This window comes from Melopsittacus undulatus, chromosome Z (genome assembly GCF_012275295.1).
Source record: "Melopsittacus undulatus isolate bMelUnd1 chromosome Z, bMelUnd1.mat.Z, whole genome shotgun sequence".
NCBI lineage: Eukaryota > Metazoa > Chordata > Aves > Psittaciformes > Psittaculidae > Melopsittacus > Melopsittacus undulatus.
In genome coordinates, this window is record NC_047557.1 from 99,408,983 (window position 1) to 99,425,063 (window position 16,081).

At 40.8% G+C, this 16,081-nt stretch overlaps 1 protein-coding gene across 1 annotated transcript in view; it reads left to right on the plus strand.

Moving 5' to 3' along the window:
- Positions 1-15,477, plus strand: part of CRISPLD2 (cysteine rich secretory protein LCCL domain containing 2) — a 30,740-nt gene extending 15,263 nt beyond the window's left edge. The window contains exons 7-15 of the mRNA XM_005152139.3: positions 640-798; positions 1,726-1,786; positions 2,356-2,422; positions 3,383-3,513; positions 3,653-3,696; positions 4,621-4,693; positions 5,376-5,451; positions 9,903-10,036; positions 12,103-15,477. Coding sequence (XP_005152196.2) covers positions 640-798; positions 1,726-1,786; positions 2,356-2,422; positions 3,383-3,513; positions 3,653-3,696; positions 4,621-4,693; positions 5,376-5,451; positions 9,903-10,036; positions 12,103-12,157 — 800 coding nt within the window. The 3' untranslated portion in view covers positions 12,158-15,477. The remainder of the gene's footprint in view (positions 1-639; positions 799-1,725; positions 1,787-2,355; positions 2,423-3,382; positions 3,514-3,652; positions 3,697-4,620; positions 4,694-5,375; positions 5,452-9,902; positions 10,037-12,102) is intronic.
- The last annotated feature ends 604 nt before the right edge of the window (positions 15,478-16,081 follow it).

Here is a 16,081-nt window from a genome sequence, read left to right on the forward strand (position 1 = left end):
ATTGCTGTGAATGGCGCATGGTTTTGGGTAGGACTGGCCAAGCAGGTTGAATTTTGCTGGCACTGTTTCCCAAATCCCTCTGCCTGGCTGCAACAGCAGGAGCTTGTTCTCTGGTAGAGGTAAAGTGAGGGATAAATCTACTGCAGGCACTAAAGCTGGGATCACGCTGCAGCAGGACCTGTGCTTTACTAGAAGATCATCTGGATGCATGCACATGGGGCACTTTGGAGAAGCAAACCCTGGTGGGAGGATAAAAGGCTTCAGCCACCTTCCCAAATAAAGCCTCTTTTTGCATGCACCCATCAGCAAATTTGTGTTTCTCTCCAGAGAGAAGGAGCTGTCTGTGAAACAGAAGAAATAGCAGCACTTTCTTTACTAATTAGCAAAGATCATTTCAAATCCTCACTGCAAGATGCTATAAACGCTGCTTCATGAACAGAGGAGCAACCTCTGCTCCAAGTGCTGCACCTGCCCTGTCAATAGCCTCGTGCTCCATTTAAGTGGCATTTTTGATCTTCCAATTATTTAAAAGCAGATCATTGTTAAACTAAATCACTTCCCTCACAATAGGGACATGTCAGACTTCCCCATCAATGTGATCACGCTGTATCGCTTATTTCAATCCCCTCTTCTCACCAGATTACCGTTACGAGGATCCCATCATCACTGAGACAGATGAGACAAACGAAGTGGAGATTTCTCAGGTTGCAGAGCAGAACCCGGTGCGGTTCAACCTTCCAGAAAGCAGGGCCAACAAACCTACCAAGCCTAAGAAAGTCATCCCAGAGTCCTACATGAGTAAGACAGCCTCTCTTTTTAACAGCTCTAAAATACCTCTATGAGTAGATGTGTAGAAAGTCATGAGGACTTTGGGCAGTATGGTCTAGTGTGAGGTGTCCCTGCCCATGGCAGGGGGGTTGGAACTGGATGATTTTAAGGTCCTTTCCAGCCCTAACTGTTCTATGATTCTATGAGCAGGCTCAGGGAAAATTAACTGGGAGGATGTTTGAGGGGAAGGGAAGGAACTCTATGTGAAAATTCAGTCTTCATTATAGCAGAAGCTTTCCAGAAACAGGAAGCAAAGCTTTCAAGAGTTACTTGTGCCTTCATATAATCTGCAATAGTTATTTGTTCTCTTTAACCATCTCAAGGAGGTATCAATGAAACAAAAGTTCTCCCATCCATAATCCATTTAGGACATACTGATTTTATTTCCCATTTACAATATATCACTGCTACAGCTACACCCCTTGCAGCTTTTCTGGGGTGTTTTTGTTTCGTTTCATTTTTACCTCTTGGGAAGATTTCTGAAGTTATCTGGAAGTACTTCCTCACTTGTTTTCTACCTGCTGTTAATTAAAACAGGCTTATTGTAAAAACAAGGTGAGGCAAGCCAACGCATCCTTTTCAAGTCTATCTTCCGGTTTCTCAGGAGTCTGTAATTAAACAGAGAGTATGAGAGCTCTGGCTTGCAGACCTCAGGCTGTAAATCAAAGCCTTCAGCTGTCAGGTGTTTCTTCATTGCTAATATTTCCCAAGTCACCTGTCTCAGGTGAAGGGCTAAAGAGGCGCAAAATGCTTCAGGCTGGGTTGTTCCATGCTAAGGTTTTACTGTGCTGCATCAAAGACCTCCAGGAAAGATTTGTGATGGTTGCTCGTCTCCATAGTTTGAGAGCAGCCTCTTTGCTTTCTAAATTACTTATGTACTTTGTGTTTTCTCCTCAGCACAAGTCATAACATGTGAGACCAAGATGAGAGACAAATGCAGAGGCTCAACATGCAACAGGTAGGGTTTTATTGATACATCTTGGAGCGCTACAGGAAAAAGTGGCTTTAAAAATTGGCCAGTTTTTGTAAACATAAGATATGTACATTTTTTGTGACTATCTAGGTAGATCTCTTAAAAAATACAGCCTTCAGCCAAGCCTAGCAATAAGGTGACTCAGTTTTTTACTCAGCCACGATGACCCACAGTTTCAGGTATCCAAAATCATTTAATGAATATTGGCAGTGTCTCTTTTTGAGTCTTTTTCATGCATTCCACTGCTGTCCAAGCCAGACCCATAATTCATGGCTTGTCCCCTCCCAGCCAGTCAAGAACTTCTGGTTAAGGTTTCTGCAAAGAACAGGACAGTTTATCACTTGGAGAAAACCCAAATCCACAGAATCTAAATATTGGTCAGGATTTTAAGGAGGGTGGAGAAACTGTTTTAAAAAGTAGCTATTTTGCAATCTTGTTTTTTAAATGGAAGAGTTACGTGAAATGAATGGAATGACTATTAAATGAAATAGAGTCAAAGTCTGTTTTTCTTGAATTGTTTTTTCGCCACCCTCAAAGATATATATCTTTACTAGGTATTTGTGCCCAGCTGGCTGCTTGTACAGTAAGGGAAAGATCTTTGGAACATTTTATTATGAAAGTGTAAGTACCTTTTAATAGCTCATAGATGTAATTTGTGAGGAGTTAGCGGTAATAACAAAAATGGGAAATGCCAACAATTCTAGTATAATTTGGCTTTTCGTATGCTCCAATTGTGGTGCTGTAAAATGGTGCTAATAAAGATTATCTGTGTTTCTCTCATCTCAGCAATTAAAAAAAAAAGAGCGGTCTGGAAAAGCAAAGTGATTCCAGACGTGATTTTATGCCCTTCATTTGCAATGAAACCCATGGAAAGTGAGGGATGGGGATCAATAGACAGCTCTTACAAAGATCTCTTCTTTAGTGTGGGCAGCTGTCATGCTGAACAGAAACTTTATATGAAAAAACACCACTAAATGTTGTAACTAAACAATATTTTGGGCAGATTTCTTGGATCTTGAATTAGCAGGATAATTTATAAATAAAGCATGGCACTGTTTTCCCATCAAAACTACTTTGGGGTGAAGATAAAAGGGGGTTTGTGTAAAAGCATGTTTGCTTTCCCCATTCTCGCTGTTGGTGCATGACTGCATCGCCCATGATACATCTTTGCCCTGAAACTTCTGTGATTGCAGACAGCCACCTCATCCAAGTGGTTTTAGCATAAATATTTTGGGTTTGAATATTTTCTTGAGAGCTGGAAATATTTCATACTGGTCACTTATTTCCAATGCTGCTTTTCTTCTAAATTGTATCTAAATGTCAGGTTTTGTTATTCAAAAAAAGCCTGCCATTCAACCAGGCAGTGCTTAAAATAATAGTAATAATAAAAAAAGAATAAGGCTGTGCTGGGAGAGTAAGATTTAATAACCAGATTCCAGAGGGCTGTACTCAGAGTATTTTCCATTTGGCACTTTGGTGGTGGTTTCATTTCTTCTTCGTCTTTTTTTGCACAGTGGTTGGTCAGCGTTTCTCTGTGAATGAGATTAGTTCACATACTGTTTGTGTTTGTGCTCTTGTCAGTCATCAAGCATCTGTCGTGCTGCAATTCATTACGGCATCTTGGATAATAAAGGAGGGCTGGTTGATATCACGAGGAAAGGGAGGACACCAGCTTTTGTGAAGTCTACCCGGAATGGCGTGGAGTCATTTAGGTACTACCTTCACAAAAAAGTTTTTGTATGTGCTTTAAATATAAGCAGATATTTGGTAATCTTTTTACTCAAATATAGACATAGTGATTCAAGTAATTCTGGTATGCTTATGTTTTTAATAAATGTCTTTGTTTTTCAGGAAAAACAAGCCTTCGAATGCGTTCATGGTTTCCAAAGTCACAAGTAAGTTTGAATAGTTGATAACAAACCTTTGTTGCTAGAGTTTTAGGGGATACTTCAAAACATTACTCCTTACAGTGCTCTTTTTCATTTTAAGTGGTCATGTCAAATGGTTCAGCACCAAAACTAATACATAGACTGGTGATCCATCACAGACTGTAGGCAGTTCCAAGATCAACCACATCATTTATCTGCAGGGATCTCAGAGGAAAGTACAGAAAAAGGTGCTAATGGGTCATTTCCAGCAGCATCTGCTGATGATGGATCACAGTGGGTCTAAATATCAGCTACGGTGTCACAGGCTGCTGATAGTAAAGTGATGGAAGATGATGCCTTCTTGTGTGAAAGCTTCTGCATAGTGTGAACATTCTAAAAACGGAAAAAGATAATACCTACTTAGTGCAGTAGTGTAATGAAACGCATAATACACACATAATTCATTTATAACAGTGAGTCATCATATTTATGATAAACATCTAAACAAATACTGTAGAGTTCTACTTATTAAATAATTCCCACTTTCTGAATATCTTTGACTAATGCTTCTTCCTCCTATATACAAACATCACTTTGATTAGTTCCACTTGAGCCGCTTTCAGGGAAAACTGTAGCTGTTGGGTTATTTGAGCTCTGTGTCTGGAGCTGTAGCTAAAATACACTGTCCTGTGGATCAGCTGCTTTTCCCTTTTGAAAGCTGTGACCTTTGTAAGGCCACATTGTAGTATGGTAACAGGATTTCTGCTGGAGAGCTGATCAGCCCTCTCCTGGATGCATGCCACTGGTAGAGGAGTGAGCTGCTTTCCTCCTGGTGCTCTCAGCTGGACATGGGTCTCACCAGATGTGTTGCGTGACTGACTTGTGTTTTCTGCAGATGTCTTAGCTATTTATTAGGTCTAGTGATTTGCCTTTCCATATTTATCCCTGCAGCCCAGACGCTGGATTGCTACACTACCGTAGCTGAGCTCTGCCAGTTCAAAAAGCCGGCGACCCATTGCCCAAGGTAACTCAAGGCCACTTACATCCCTCTTAAACCTGCTCTGTTGTAAGGAGAGACAGGTGAATGGAGGATGCTGAGGTCCCCAGATCTGAGGGCTACTGGGAATGGAGCTGGTTTTACCATGAACTGGAGGAGTGGGTTGGGAATGGTGTGTTTCCTCCTGCCACTGCGCTTTTCTTAGCATCAACATAGAAAATCCACGTTAAGTTTTCAGACCGTTCCATTAACATGTAAGTCGGGCTATGAGATCCCATTTCAGCACATCCCTATGTATGAGCATGCAACTTAGCACTCTGTCTTCGTTCACCACCACTTCCTGGTTTTTGGTTTTGGTTTTCCTTTCTGCTTTAGAATATGGAAAATGTTTGTTCTAGAAAGCTTCTTTGTGCAGGTGTAAGTAGTGAGCACAAACACTTGCAAATATTTACACACACAGCATTTGTGCAGAAAGATAAGTACTCCCCTTTGAAAATGTCATAAAAGGCCGATCCTTCTTTTACTGTTCTAAACCCCTGTGTTTGGAGTTCTGCAGTAAGCACCAAATGTCATCTCAGGGGAACAAATGATTAAATTCACTGTTGCCACCTGCAGACCAGATGCGGGCACTTGAAACCTCCCAAGAATGCAGCTTGCTTTCCTGTTGAGCCTTGATATAGGGAATAAATATGAATAAATTGTTTTCTAGGATTTATTGCCCAGCCCACTGTAAGGACGAGCCATCGTACTGGGCACCGGTGTTTGGCACAAACGTTTATGCAGATGTGAGTATGCTCCTTGCCCTGATGTCCTTGTGTATCACGGTGTATTGCAGAGCCAGAGTCTTGCTGTGATTAAGGGAACAAAATCAAGCTCTCTGTGGTCATTGCAATGTGGGGGTGCACCAACAGCTACACCACCAGGCTGAGGTCAATGGGCTTGGGCAGCCCTTCCAGTCTTCAACACTGACTTATTCTTAAGGACTTGGGCAAGTCACTTGACTGCTCCGTGCCTTATGGGCTTATGGCTATGAAACCAAGGTAGTGCTTGTCCATCTTTGCAAAGTGTTTTGGGATCTACAGAGGAGCACTAAATGGCTTTTATTATATACCGCCACACTATATTACTTGGCAAAAATAGGCCTCCTTCCACCTCCCCTACCCTCTTTCTGGGAGCTGAACAGCTTTTTTTGAGCAGTGGGGATACAGCACAGATCAGTGGAAAGAAAGCATGCAAGTTGGTTTTATCGGTTTGTTTTTCTAAGCTCTGCTTGTGGGGATGAGCAGAGACTTGACGCTAAAACTGGGCAAAGAGTAACTTTTTTTTTTTTAAATCTCTTAATACTAGGCCTCCAAAACCTGGGGTTTGACATTTTTCCAATTCTGAGTGCCTCTTTTTATTTAGTTTTACCCTTTTTTCTTTCTTTCTTCAGTGGAAATTGTGTTTAAAAATCCCAGCTCCCAGGCTCATGTGTAGCCTGTAGGAACGTGCTTTTTGAAGGCCTGGGGGAAGCAGCTGGCAGATTGTGGACCCCCAGCTTGGGGTCACCATGGAGCTTTGAGACTCCTGAGAAAAGAACATCCTGCAGAAATCAGGCAATAATTTGGGGCAAGCAATTTTAAAAGCAATTTAAAAACCAAAAGCAATTTAAAAACCAAAACCAATCTATTTCTTATTTTACTTGAGACCAATTTCTTTAAAGGTAGAGCTGTACAAACAGGTTAGCCTGGACTAGCTCACATGTAAATTCATCAGGCAGCTGCCACCCTGCGGTACTTGCCTCTGTGCATGCTCAGACATGCAGGAAATGGGAAATAACTTTCTCTTTTTTACTGAGGACAAAACTACCTCAGATTACCCCCAGATGAATAGGGCCTGTGATAACAAATGTATTAGGCTGAGGACCAGTATCCCAGGCTGGCCTTGTTTCCTGATTTGTACTGACGCAAAAGGATTAGCGTCCTTTAATGAATTGCAAGCTCCTACCATACCCCCTGGATACTATTTCATAAAGGGGGGCATGGACTGTGATTTGGGGGAAAAGTAAAATAGAAAAAGTATTTGGCCATTTTCTGGAAGGTTTGGTTAACCTTTTTATGGACTGCTGTACTAATAGAGTGATGTGGGTGCAATAAGGAGAGCATTTAGGTTTTCATGAGAGTGAAAGGTTGGTAGCAAAGCAGGTTAAACCAGCTGGAAAAAAAAGAGTTTGAAGTGGCTATGAGACATGCTGGAAAGGAAGAGGTATTATGCTGAGAAATGCCCAGGCTGGAATGCTGAGAGGAACACGCAATGCTGAGCAGGGAGAATTTGGACAAAGGCTGTGCAGGATGCTCTCCAGGAGGGGATGCTGTGAATTAACCTGAGCCTGCTGCTGAGGAACGATTAAAACAGGCAATAAGCTGGATGAGACAAGTGCTAGTCTTCTGAGAGGCTGCATGTGTAGAGTGGCACCTTCATGGCCCTGAAGGGACTTGTGCTCTGACTGTGTCTTGTTACATAAGTTATCCAACAGAAAATGAAGCATTTTGCCCCATTTCCTGCCTGCACTCCCTGCAAGGTGCCCTCTGGCCTTTTAGCACCTTTTCTAAAACGTTGACTTGGTAAATGTTCCTGATAGTCCAAGCTGCGATGACAAAAGGCTTTGTCAGTCTCTGTAATTACATGATTCACTCCAGTTTTGGCCTGAGGTAGAGTCCACATTCGTGATCCCAGGCAGGCATGTGAAAGTTTGTTTTGCCATGAAAAACAAAGCTATGACATGAAGAATTAACGGTTTTTGTGCCATAGTTCTGATTTTTATTCATGAGCCTGTATTTTGTTTTGTGTTAAGATTTTTACCTATTTTAAATGCATTCTGATCAAGTATTTTTTTTACTCATCATTATAAAAATACCTTGTATTGTGTGTTTATAAGATTATCTCCTGGGTACTCATGGTGGCTTAAAGCACAAAGATATTGGAAAGCAGCGCAGCAGATTGTTCATGATGAAATAAGTAAGACTGGAACAAGGACATAGAAGAATCTTAAATCTGGGGGTAAAAGAACTAAGTGCAAGAAAAGGTGCTACAGGAAAAGCTGATGTCCAAATCCAAGGTCTTTTCACTGAATACCATTATACTTCTTTGAGAACAGAATTGCTGCCTGCATGCAGGGTTTGTAGATTGAAGCAGCATGGGGGGGAACATACCCAGGATCACCACAGTGCTGAAATCAGTAGTAAGAAGCAGTGGCTGGGGAGCAAAAGATTTGTTGCCTCTTTTCCCTGGTGGCACATTGCAGCAAAGCTCTTTATACTGCCATGAAAATGGGAGGGGGGAAATAAAAGCCATTATAATCTATGAACACATGATTTTGCCTAGGAAATAAAACTCAGCTCTTGGTAATGTGGGCAGGACCATTTCTGGGTGATGCTGGAGCTGTGTCTTGATAAAAGGATCTTTATCAAGGCTGTTGACACTCTGCCTGGCTTCTAGTGTGCCTTAAGACTGTAAGGGAAACCCATCCCTATTCACTGCTCAGGAGCCCTATGGAGCCGGGAGAGAAAACAACTCTCTGCTCTGGAGATAAGGTCTTTTATCCACATTTGTGCAACAATTAGTTGGAGGAGGATATCTCACCTGCACAGGAGGCAGGCGTTTATCACCAGAGCAAACCAAGTTGGGTGGCTCAGCTCTCAGGAAATATAGAACTTAATGATTAAACCACTCACACTAATGAGGAAATTATTGGTGATTAAACTCATAATCACAGACTATTGCTAATGGCCACTGTAAAAACCATTGTCGTTTTATAGGGTATGCCTCAGATCCACTTCATTAGGAAATGATTCCAGAGCTTCCCAAGGGGCTATGACATGGAAAACCCTTGTGTTGTCCATTCAGATGTTGCACTTCTGAATCTGAGGGGAAGGCCTTATTCGTGTAACGCCTCATCTTCCAAAAGCTCCGCAATCAGTTCATCAAAGAGAGGCCTGGCCTGGGATATGAGAGGGCTGTAATCCAACAGAGATAAGTGGAGGTTTGGGAAAAGCAATAAAAATCCTGTTGGTCAAAGCTTTGAGTAAGCGGCAGAACAGCAAGTCCTGGAAACAAACAGGAATGCCTTGAAAAGAACATAGGATGTCTCCCAGTGGAGAGTGTTGCAAATTGATTCAGGACAGTTTAATTTTATGAGCCTATTTTAGATTTACAGACTTCCCACCACATACTAGGCGAATTCGCAGCATATCTTCCAAACAGAGTGTTCTCTTGCTCCCTTGACCATATATAGAAGCAAAATACCAAATTGGCACTCAAAACTCAGAGACCTGCCAAGAGATAGGCCATTCAAAATGATAAATATATAGGGAACAAGGCAAACCTGCCATATATGGCTGTGAGAATGAAACAGCACAATCCGTATCATACCTACGCAACGGGAACGTTTGCCCTTGGCACTGATTTTGTGGTACTTTGATTTTTAGTGATCAGGGAGTTTATGGGGTTGGGATTTTCACCTGCTGCAGTTCCCCATGCAAAGCTGGGTTTTACTTTTTGTTATTCCAGCTTGCTGTGTATAAATCTTCTAGAAAGTTAATGGCCAAGTTTATATTATGTCTCAGCCTTCCCTGCTTTCGCTCCGTCTTTTCTGGATGCTTTGGGAGCTTAGTCATCACTTGTTAGTAATTTGTGTTCCTCCAGCTCTTCTGACTCTGCATATCTTAGAGAGCACGGTAATTGCATGATGTATAACAGAGAGGCTTTAATCTTTTCAGAAGTGTTATTCTGCTTTCATACTTGATGTTGTCTTATGGGATAATGCCTGTCCAAAGAACACTCAATGGGTACAGGTTGTCTGTTTTTCCTAGAAAGAAGGATGTGAACTGTCCTGGATAATTGGAGGTCATTTACCTCAATTCAGGAAAAGCATCTGCTTTTCAAGCAATTGAGTGAATAAACTTTGCTCAAGTGGCTTGTCACTAGCAAAGACTTTCACCACAGTGGTTTCTCTAGTGCAGACCCAGGAGGCACTGGCTGGAGAGCTATCCTCAATTCCAGCTTTGGCCTTGGATAAGCTCCTAGGTGCAGCTCTAGCACAAATGGGAGTGGTAAAAAGGCTGCTTGTCCTCTACAGCGGTGCTGGATCTTGCAGCCAGGGCTTATGACATATGTATTTTCTCATCTCCATGCTTATAGAGACTGTAAAACTCCAGATATGAAATATAGTTTGTAAGTGAAAATAACTATCTTCCAGAGCTCCAGTATCTGCAAAACTGCTGTGCATGCAGGAGTCATTCCAGATGAAAGAGGTGGTTTTGTGGATGTGATGCCTGTTGAAAAGAAGAAAAGTTATGTTGGCTCCCTAAAGAATGGAGTCCAGTCTGAAAGGTGGGATATTTTTCCTTTGTACTTTCCTCTTATTCTCGACTGTGTGTTCAGTTGTAAGTCAAAGTCAGCAGGTATCAGCTAGAAAGGTTGGTGAATTGGAAGTACATGACTTAACAGTGTCACTGTGAATTTTAAGACTGAAACAAATAGAGCGTGTTGTCCTGCTCTTAGCTTCCTCAAGCAAGGAGCTGCTTTCACATTGGTGTAAAATGTATGAAATATTGTTAAGCTTTGTTTTATTTTATTATAGTATGAGTCCATATTAATACATTTTGGGGCGTGTGTTTAACACATTAAAAGATTAACATGGATATTTCTGCATCTTTCAGCCTGGGTCATGCTTTGACTCTTATAATTGTGATTTCCAGTCAAATTTAGGGTGTGGGATGCATTTGTATTTGTTACATACTTCCCTTTATTCTCTTTGAAAGAAGCATGGGTAAATTAACCTCTTAAGAGATGATCAAACAGTTTTTGAAGATGGATTTGCCACCCTTATAATTTTTATAGTTTCTTTTGGAACAGCCTTGCTGATTTCAGTGAAGAGTTGCAAATCAGTATTTCCATAACCTGCGACTCCGGATGATCACAAAGATCAACGCCCAGTTCATTCAGTTCTATCAATTTGAAACTTCAGTTTCAGTCTGCGATGCATATTATCAGACATTGGTGGGAAGTACTGATTTCTCAGAGCTATCTTTGCAAATATAGAATTTCCCATTATTATGGGGGGGATCGGTCACTACTGACATGGCACCCTCTCTTCTGTGTAGGCAATCTCTCTTCCTCTCTTATAACTACCATAAGAAATCTAAACAACTTTCCTGGTTTTATTCTAATAATGGATAACCCAGAATGCTGTAAAGCATCTCAGAAAATAAAAATAGACTAAGATAGGAAAGCTATAGGCGTTAAATCTGGGCTGCTTTAGTGTAGATATATCAGGGTCAGCGTTTCGCAGTCCTGTGATTTGCAATCTGGTAGATTGGATTTAGATGACAAACCTCCTGTTCACAAGTTTTCTTCTATCGCTGTCTTGATTTCACTTATCTTGTATACTAACAGACAGCTTTATACTTGGATGGTAAACTCTGCCCTAGCTGAGAGTAAACTCTACTATTAGCACTGCCATGCAATATGAGCACTCAGTGCTGACCTAAGAGGTGAGAGAAACCAAAGACACTCTCGCAGTAAGGATGAGCATGAAGATTTGGAAAATGTTATTTACACTCAGCAACAAGGAGCACCTTCATGCTGTGAGACCCACTAGACAGTGAAATAGCTTTTCAAAGATGAAAACCTTTTACCCTTGAGGACACTGGAAATAACCTTTGCTAAAGATACATACCCAGACAGGTATGGGAAAAGGTTGCCTTTAAGATTCACTGAGTCTTTACCCTTGTTGGAATGTTTATTTTGCGGGGAATATGAAATTTTACCATTTTCCTGGGGTTTTGCAGCCCAGCAGGGCTGAAGAAATAAGGGCTGGGAACAGAAACAACCCCTTGTCCCCATGCACACATTCAGCAGCTCAGAGTCAGAGCTGTTGGGGATGCCTCTGCAGATTGAGGATTAATATCCATATTTATTGTCATTTAATGTTAGCTGATCTGTCTGCTCCCATTGCCAGCACCAGGAGACAGGCCAGACAGGCCCTGGGAACCTGCCAGCCTATTTGACAATTTACTTTTTAAGAAAACATTCCTCTTTATGCCTGGATCTCTGCATACGGGAGCACTGTGTTCCTTGGATAAAAGCTAGCACTATGAGAGAGGCTCTTGCTTCCCAGCTCTTTTTGTTGGTATTCACACTATAGATTTGGATTGAAAATGTAAAACAAAGGTAGACTCATGGATCTTTGCCTCTTCTTTTCCATCTTTAATCTTTTCATTGCTTCTGGTAATGCCACATCAGCACACATCCAGTATGCTGAAGCAGTGCACCCCAAAGAAATTCGGAGTTGCATGTATGTCTATTGCACTTTGCGTCCTGCAGCACCCATATTTGGTTTATTACATGAGTCTTGGTTTTAATCTTTTCTTTTCAATTTCTTTCTTTTTCTCCAGCTTAAAGAATCCTGCAGATGGAAACGCCTTCCGGATTTTTGCTGTGAAGCAGTAAATTCCCAAGGAAGGTCCATTTCTCTTTGGGAGAGCGCTCTGTTGATCTCCAGATCAACAGCCTCCTCTAACAGCATCAGCTCTGACTGTACCCTCCTTGCTGATCTCTTTCAGGGAATTTAAAAAGAAAATGGGGAAAAAAAAAAGAAAAAAAAGACAAAAAAAAAAGACACCAGGTTCTGACTCAGCTGTTCGCATCTCATCACACCCGTTCAGCGTTGTATCTTTCTGTGTTTTTGTTTCTCTAGGGGCATTCAGCAATGATAAACTGTTCTAACTTTCAATTTACAAGAGGTGTGCTACACAGAACGACAGTAGCTTAACGTATGGCAGATGTAGGGATCTTGGCCTGGCCTTGGATGGCATTTTTAAGGTGTGAAGCATCTATTGCAGCTGGTGTGAGGATGTGAATACTGCTGAGCAGACTTGGAATTGAGTGACTATCCAGGTGCTGGATCCTTTGAAATGAGAAACTGTTTGAAAAGTTGCATCCTTTGGGGAGAGGCTGGGGTTTGACAGAGTGGTTTTGTGTATGTATGATGTTTCATGTGCAACAGAAGAGAAAATTTGGTCTTTTCCCAATGAGGTGGCATGCATCAGCACTGCTGTGTAAGGCTGCTGGGGCATCACGCTAGGCTATGTTGTATGATTGTGTCATGTTTGGGGAGAGGATGTTCTTGTCGGTTGGACGTCAAGGTTTTTTGGGGATATTAGTAGGGTGTGAAATGGTGGCAGAGAGCCTTGCTGCAGAAAATGAGGCCACCAGATAACCAAAACAGCAAGTTTAGTGTTTGCTGGTCAAACATTCACAGGTATTTTGCAAGTCTGGCAACCTATGAGAAGTCAATGAATTGGGGCTCCTGTGCTGGCACATCTCATCCTATACTACACGCCATTTCACATAAAATTTCACTTAAATGCAGTGTATTGTTTTATACAGCAGTGCTGGTTGTTTTATCTGTAGTAGTTAAGTAGTGATAAAGTTAATCTTATTTCTGCTAGGAACGGTTGCAGCTGTAGGAAGCATGTTCACGTCAAATTTGTGAAGCTTTTTGTCGTGTGTGCAGTTCTGAGACTTTGAAGTTATGATATAAATTTAGTTAGATTAACTTTTCCCTTTCAATTCGTGAAACCAGCAGGTCCCCACTGTCAGTGTAAATGCTATATCAGAGAGTATTTGATACCCAGGATGATACATTTTGCATACCCCAGATTTGTTATAATGATGTTATTTCATGTTTTGTTATTTACATCTCAACATGCACTCAACTGCATTCGAAAACCAAAAGGAAAGCCTAGTAGGACTTGCTCTTTTAAGGCTGCAGAGAGTATTCTCTGATTTGTATTGGAAATGAATTTTTACAATTGGTCTAAACATAAATCTGGTTGTAACTTCGTTAGTCATAAGAAGGCAACTAAAATTCTTCAGTTCTTGTTAATGCATAATGCTTCCGCTCAATAACTTGATTGTAATATTTTATAACAAATGAGAAAATACTACCCTCTATTTGGCAAATGTCTCATAGCTGCTCTTATGCTCAGGTCATATTTGTTTTAATTTACAGATATAAAAGCCATCTCTTCAAGCTCTTTCAAAACACAGATCCAAAATGTTTATATAATTAAACACATCTTTAATTCTGAAACACCATGAAATCAGCAAGGAAATTACATTTATCACTCAGTTTGTCTCACCATTGGGGTTTCTTTCTCTGTGAAATCTGAATTTGGAAAGAGACCTTTTGTAAAAGCTGCTTTGCATCGTCTCTAAAAGTGCTGCATAGAAAACCTAGCTTTGTGGGGGATAGAAAGAAATGACTCTGTGTGTTGTCTTTGTTTATATAGTTTATATGGTATTGTCTTTCAAGATGTATCGTATTTGCTTTAGATAGGAAAGCTGAACTATTACTTTCTTACTAATTAAATTGGTGTTAAAAACAGCTGGAACATATCTTAGAAAACTGCTGGTTGGAAACATTTGAGATCTTGGCAGTGAGATAAGGCTTTCCCTGTGTCTGCCCACTGTGAATAATTATGCTATACATGGTCTGGTTCAAGCCCATTACATACTGCAGCATGAATCTAGGACCATCATGGGCCAAATGGTAGCCACAGTGCTATCTATTGAATTGGAAAGAGTAAGAGATGCAATCAGGTATTCTTCACAGGGACTGCAAGAGCACATAAATGCCTGATGGTAACATATGATCCCACCTCTAACATGCTGTCGGTAGTAAATTACGTGTGCTTTAAAATGATGGAAAGAAATGTGAGGGCTCTTGCAGAAAAGCCCAGGGGATTATTGTGAGCACATAAAAATCCAAACAGCTTGGGATATATCTACCTGACGAAAAGAGGGTGAGGGAAGAATTATTATTCCAATAGAAAATATCCTAAAATACATAATTCAAGTTACAATTGCATATTTTTAACTTCAGCCAACTGGTTTGGATTTTTAGAAACTGATGTTAATTTAAGTTTGTATCTGTTTATTTTTATATCTGTTGCACAAAAGAGAAATTGTGACCTTACTACACAAATATTATTTGAGGTCCTGGGTGCTATTAGTTTAAACATACCTCCACCAGAATTAGGGGCGATCAGGTCCTCCAAGGCAGTCATGATATATCAATTACTTGCAATCATTTGTGCTAGCTATTCATATATAGGTGGGACAGTACCAGTTTTTAGCCAAATATTTACTGATTTTATTTCTGATACCAAAACATTTCTCAGCCTAATATATTTCAACGCAGCTTAAAGGTGCAGCATAACTTTATATCACCAGATCCATTCCTGCTTAGACGCCAGCCCAGCAGATTAGTAAGAACATGGCAACAAGAAGCATCCAGGCATAGCCATACTGGTGAAACCTCTGGCAAAGCCAATGTTGCCTGGTTGTTCTCTTCCAAGGAATTTAGTTTTGAAGCCAAGCCTGCCAGTGCAGACACTGCCATTGCAGAGCATCTGGCTCAGCATAGACAGCTTCCAGTACATACAACCAGTGCGAAAGCTGAAGCACAGTGTTTTCCCAGCTGCCAGTGTCCTGTCAGGTCCTTTGGCTCCATTAATATCTTCATTTTAAGATGTTCAGCCAACACCTGATTGAGGAGTCTCCATTTGGTTGGTTGTGCAGTCTAAATATTTAGGGCCAGTTCATAGAGTTGCTTTTCTTTTTTTCTATGAAAAATGATGTATTTTACTTCCTATGTGTAAAAGTTTCTTGTAAATTTTTATGTACTTTTGCATGTTTTTCAAGGGGCCGTGTGTTTATAAACTACATTTTTTTTTCTAAATACGGAATTGTAAAATATCTTTCCCTTTCCCCTCCATTTTCTTTTGATTTCTGAATTATTTGTGAAATAAAACCTTTCCAGAATGAATGCTTCCCTTGTCTTTAATGTGCAGCCAGAGCTGGGGTTGTATTTAGAAGAGCTATTTGGGATTACTCCTGGGGACTTGAGTATCCCTTGGAGACCCCAAGAAAGATCGAGATGTGCAGAGTCTGTTCCATGGACAAATAAATAAAACTGCTCAGTGCACAGGCATTAAAAGCCAGCCTTTGCCCCAACAAGAATAAGAAGCATCCTTTCCTGAAATATTCTGAGAGTAAGGGAAAAGTAATGTCTGCCTTTAAGTCTCTGCAATGTAAGTGCTGAAGAAGATTAAAAGTAGTTGGAAAAGGTGTGGAAATTGTGCTGCAAAATACAACTGAGATGAATGCCCCCCAGCTTGACCAGGCTGTTAAATGCACCCATAATTTTTCGAAGGCAAAAGGACACATTTTATTTATTTATTTATTAAATTCCCCTTAAAATTTTCTCCAAGCTCATCCTTACCAATAGCACCACAAATCAAACCAAGCTGTTTCACGGTAATTCAACTCCATCTTGGTTAAAGGAGCAGCTATGGCAATGAGTTTTAC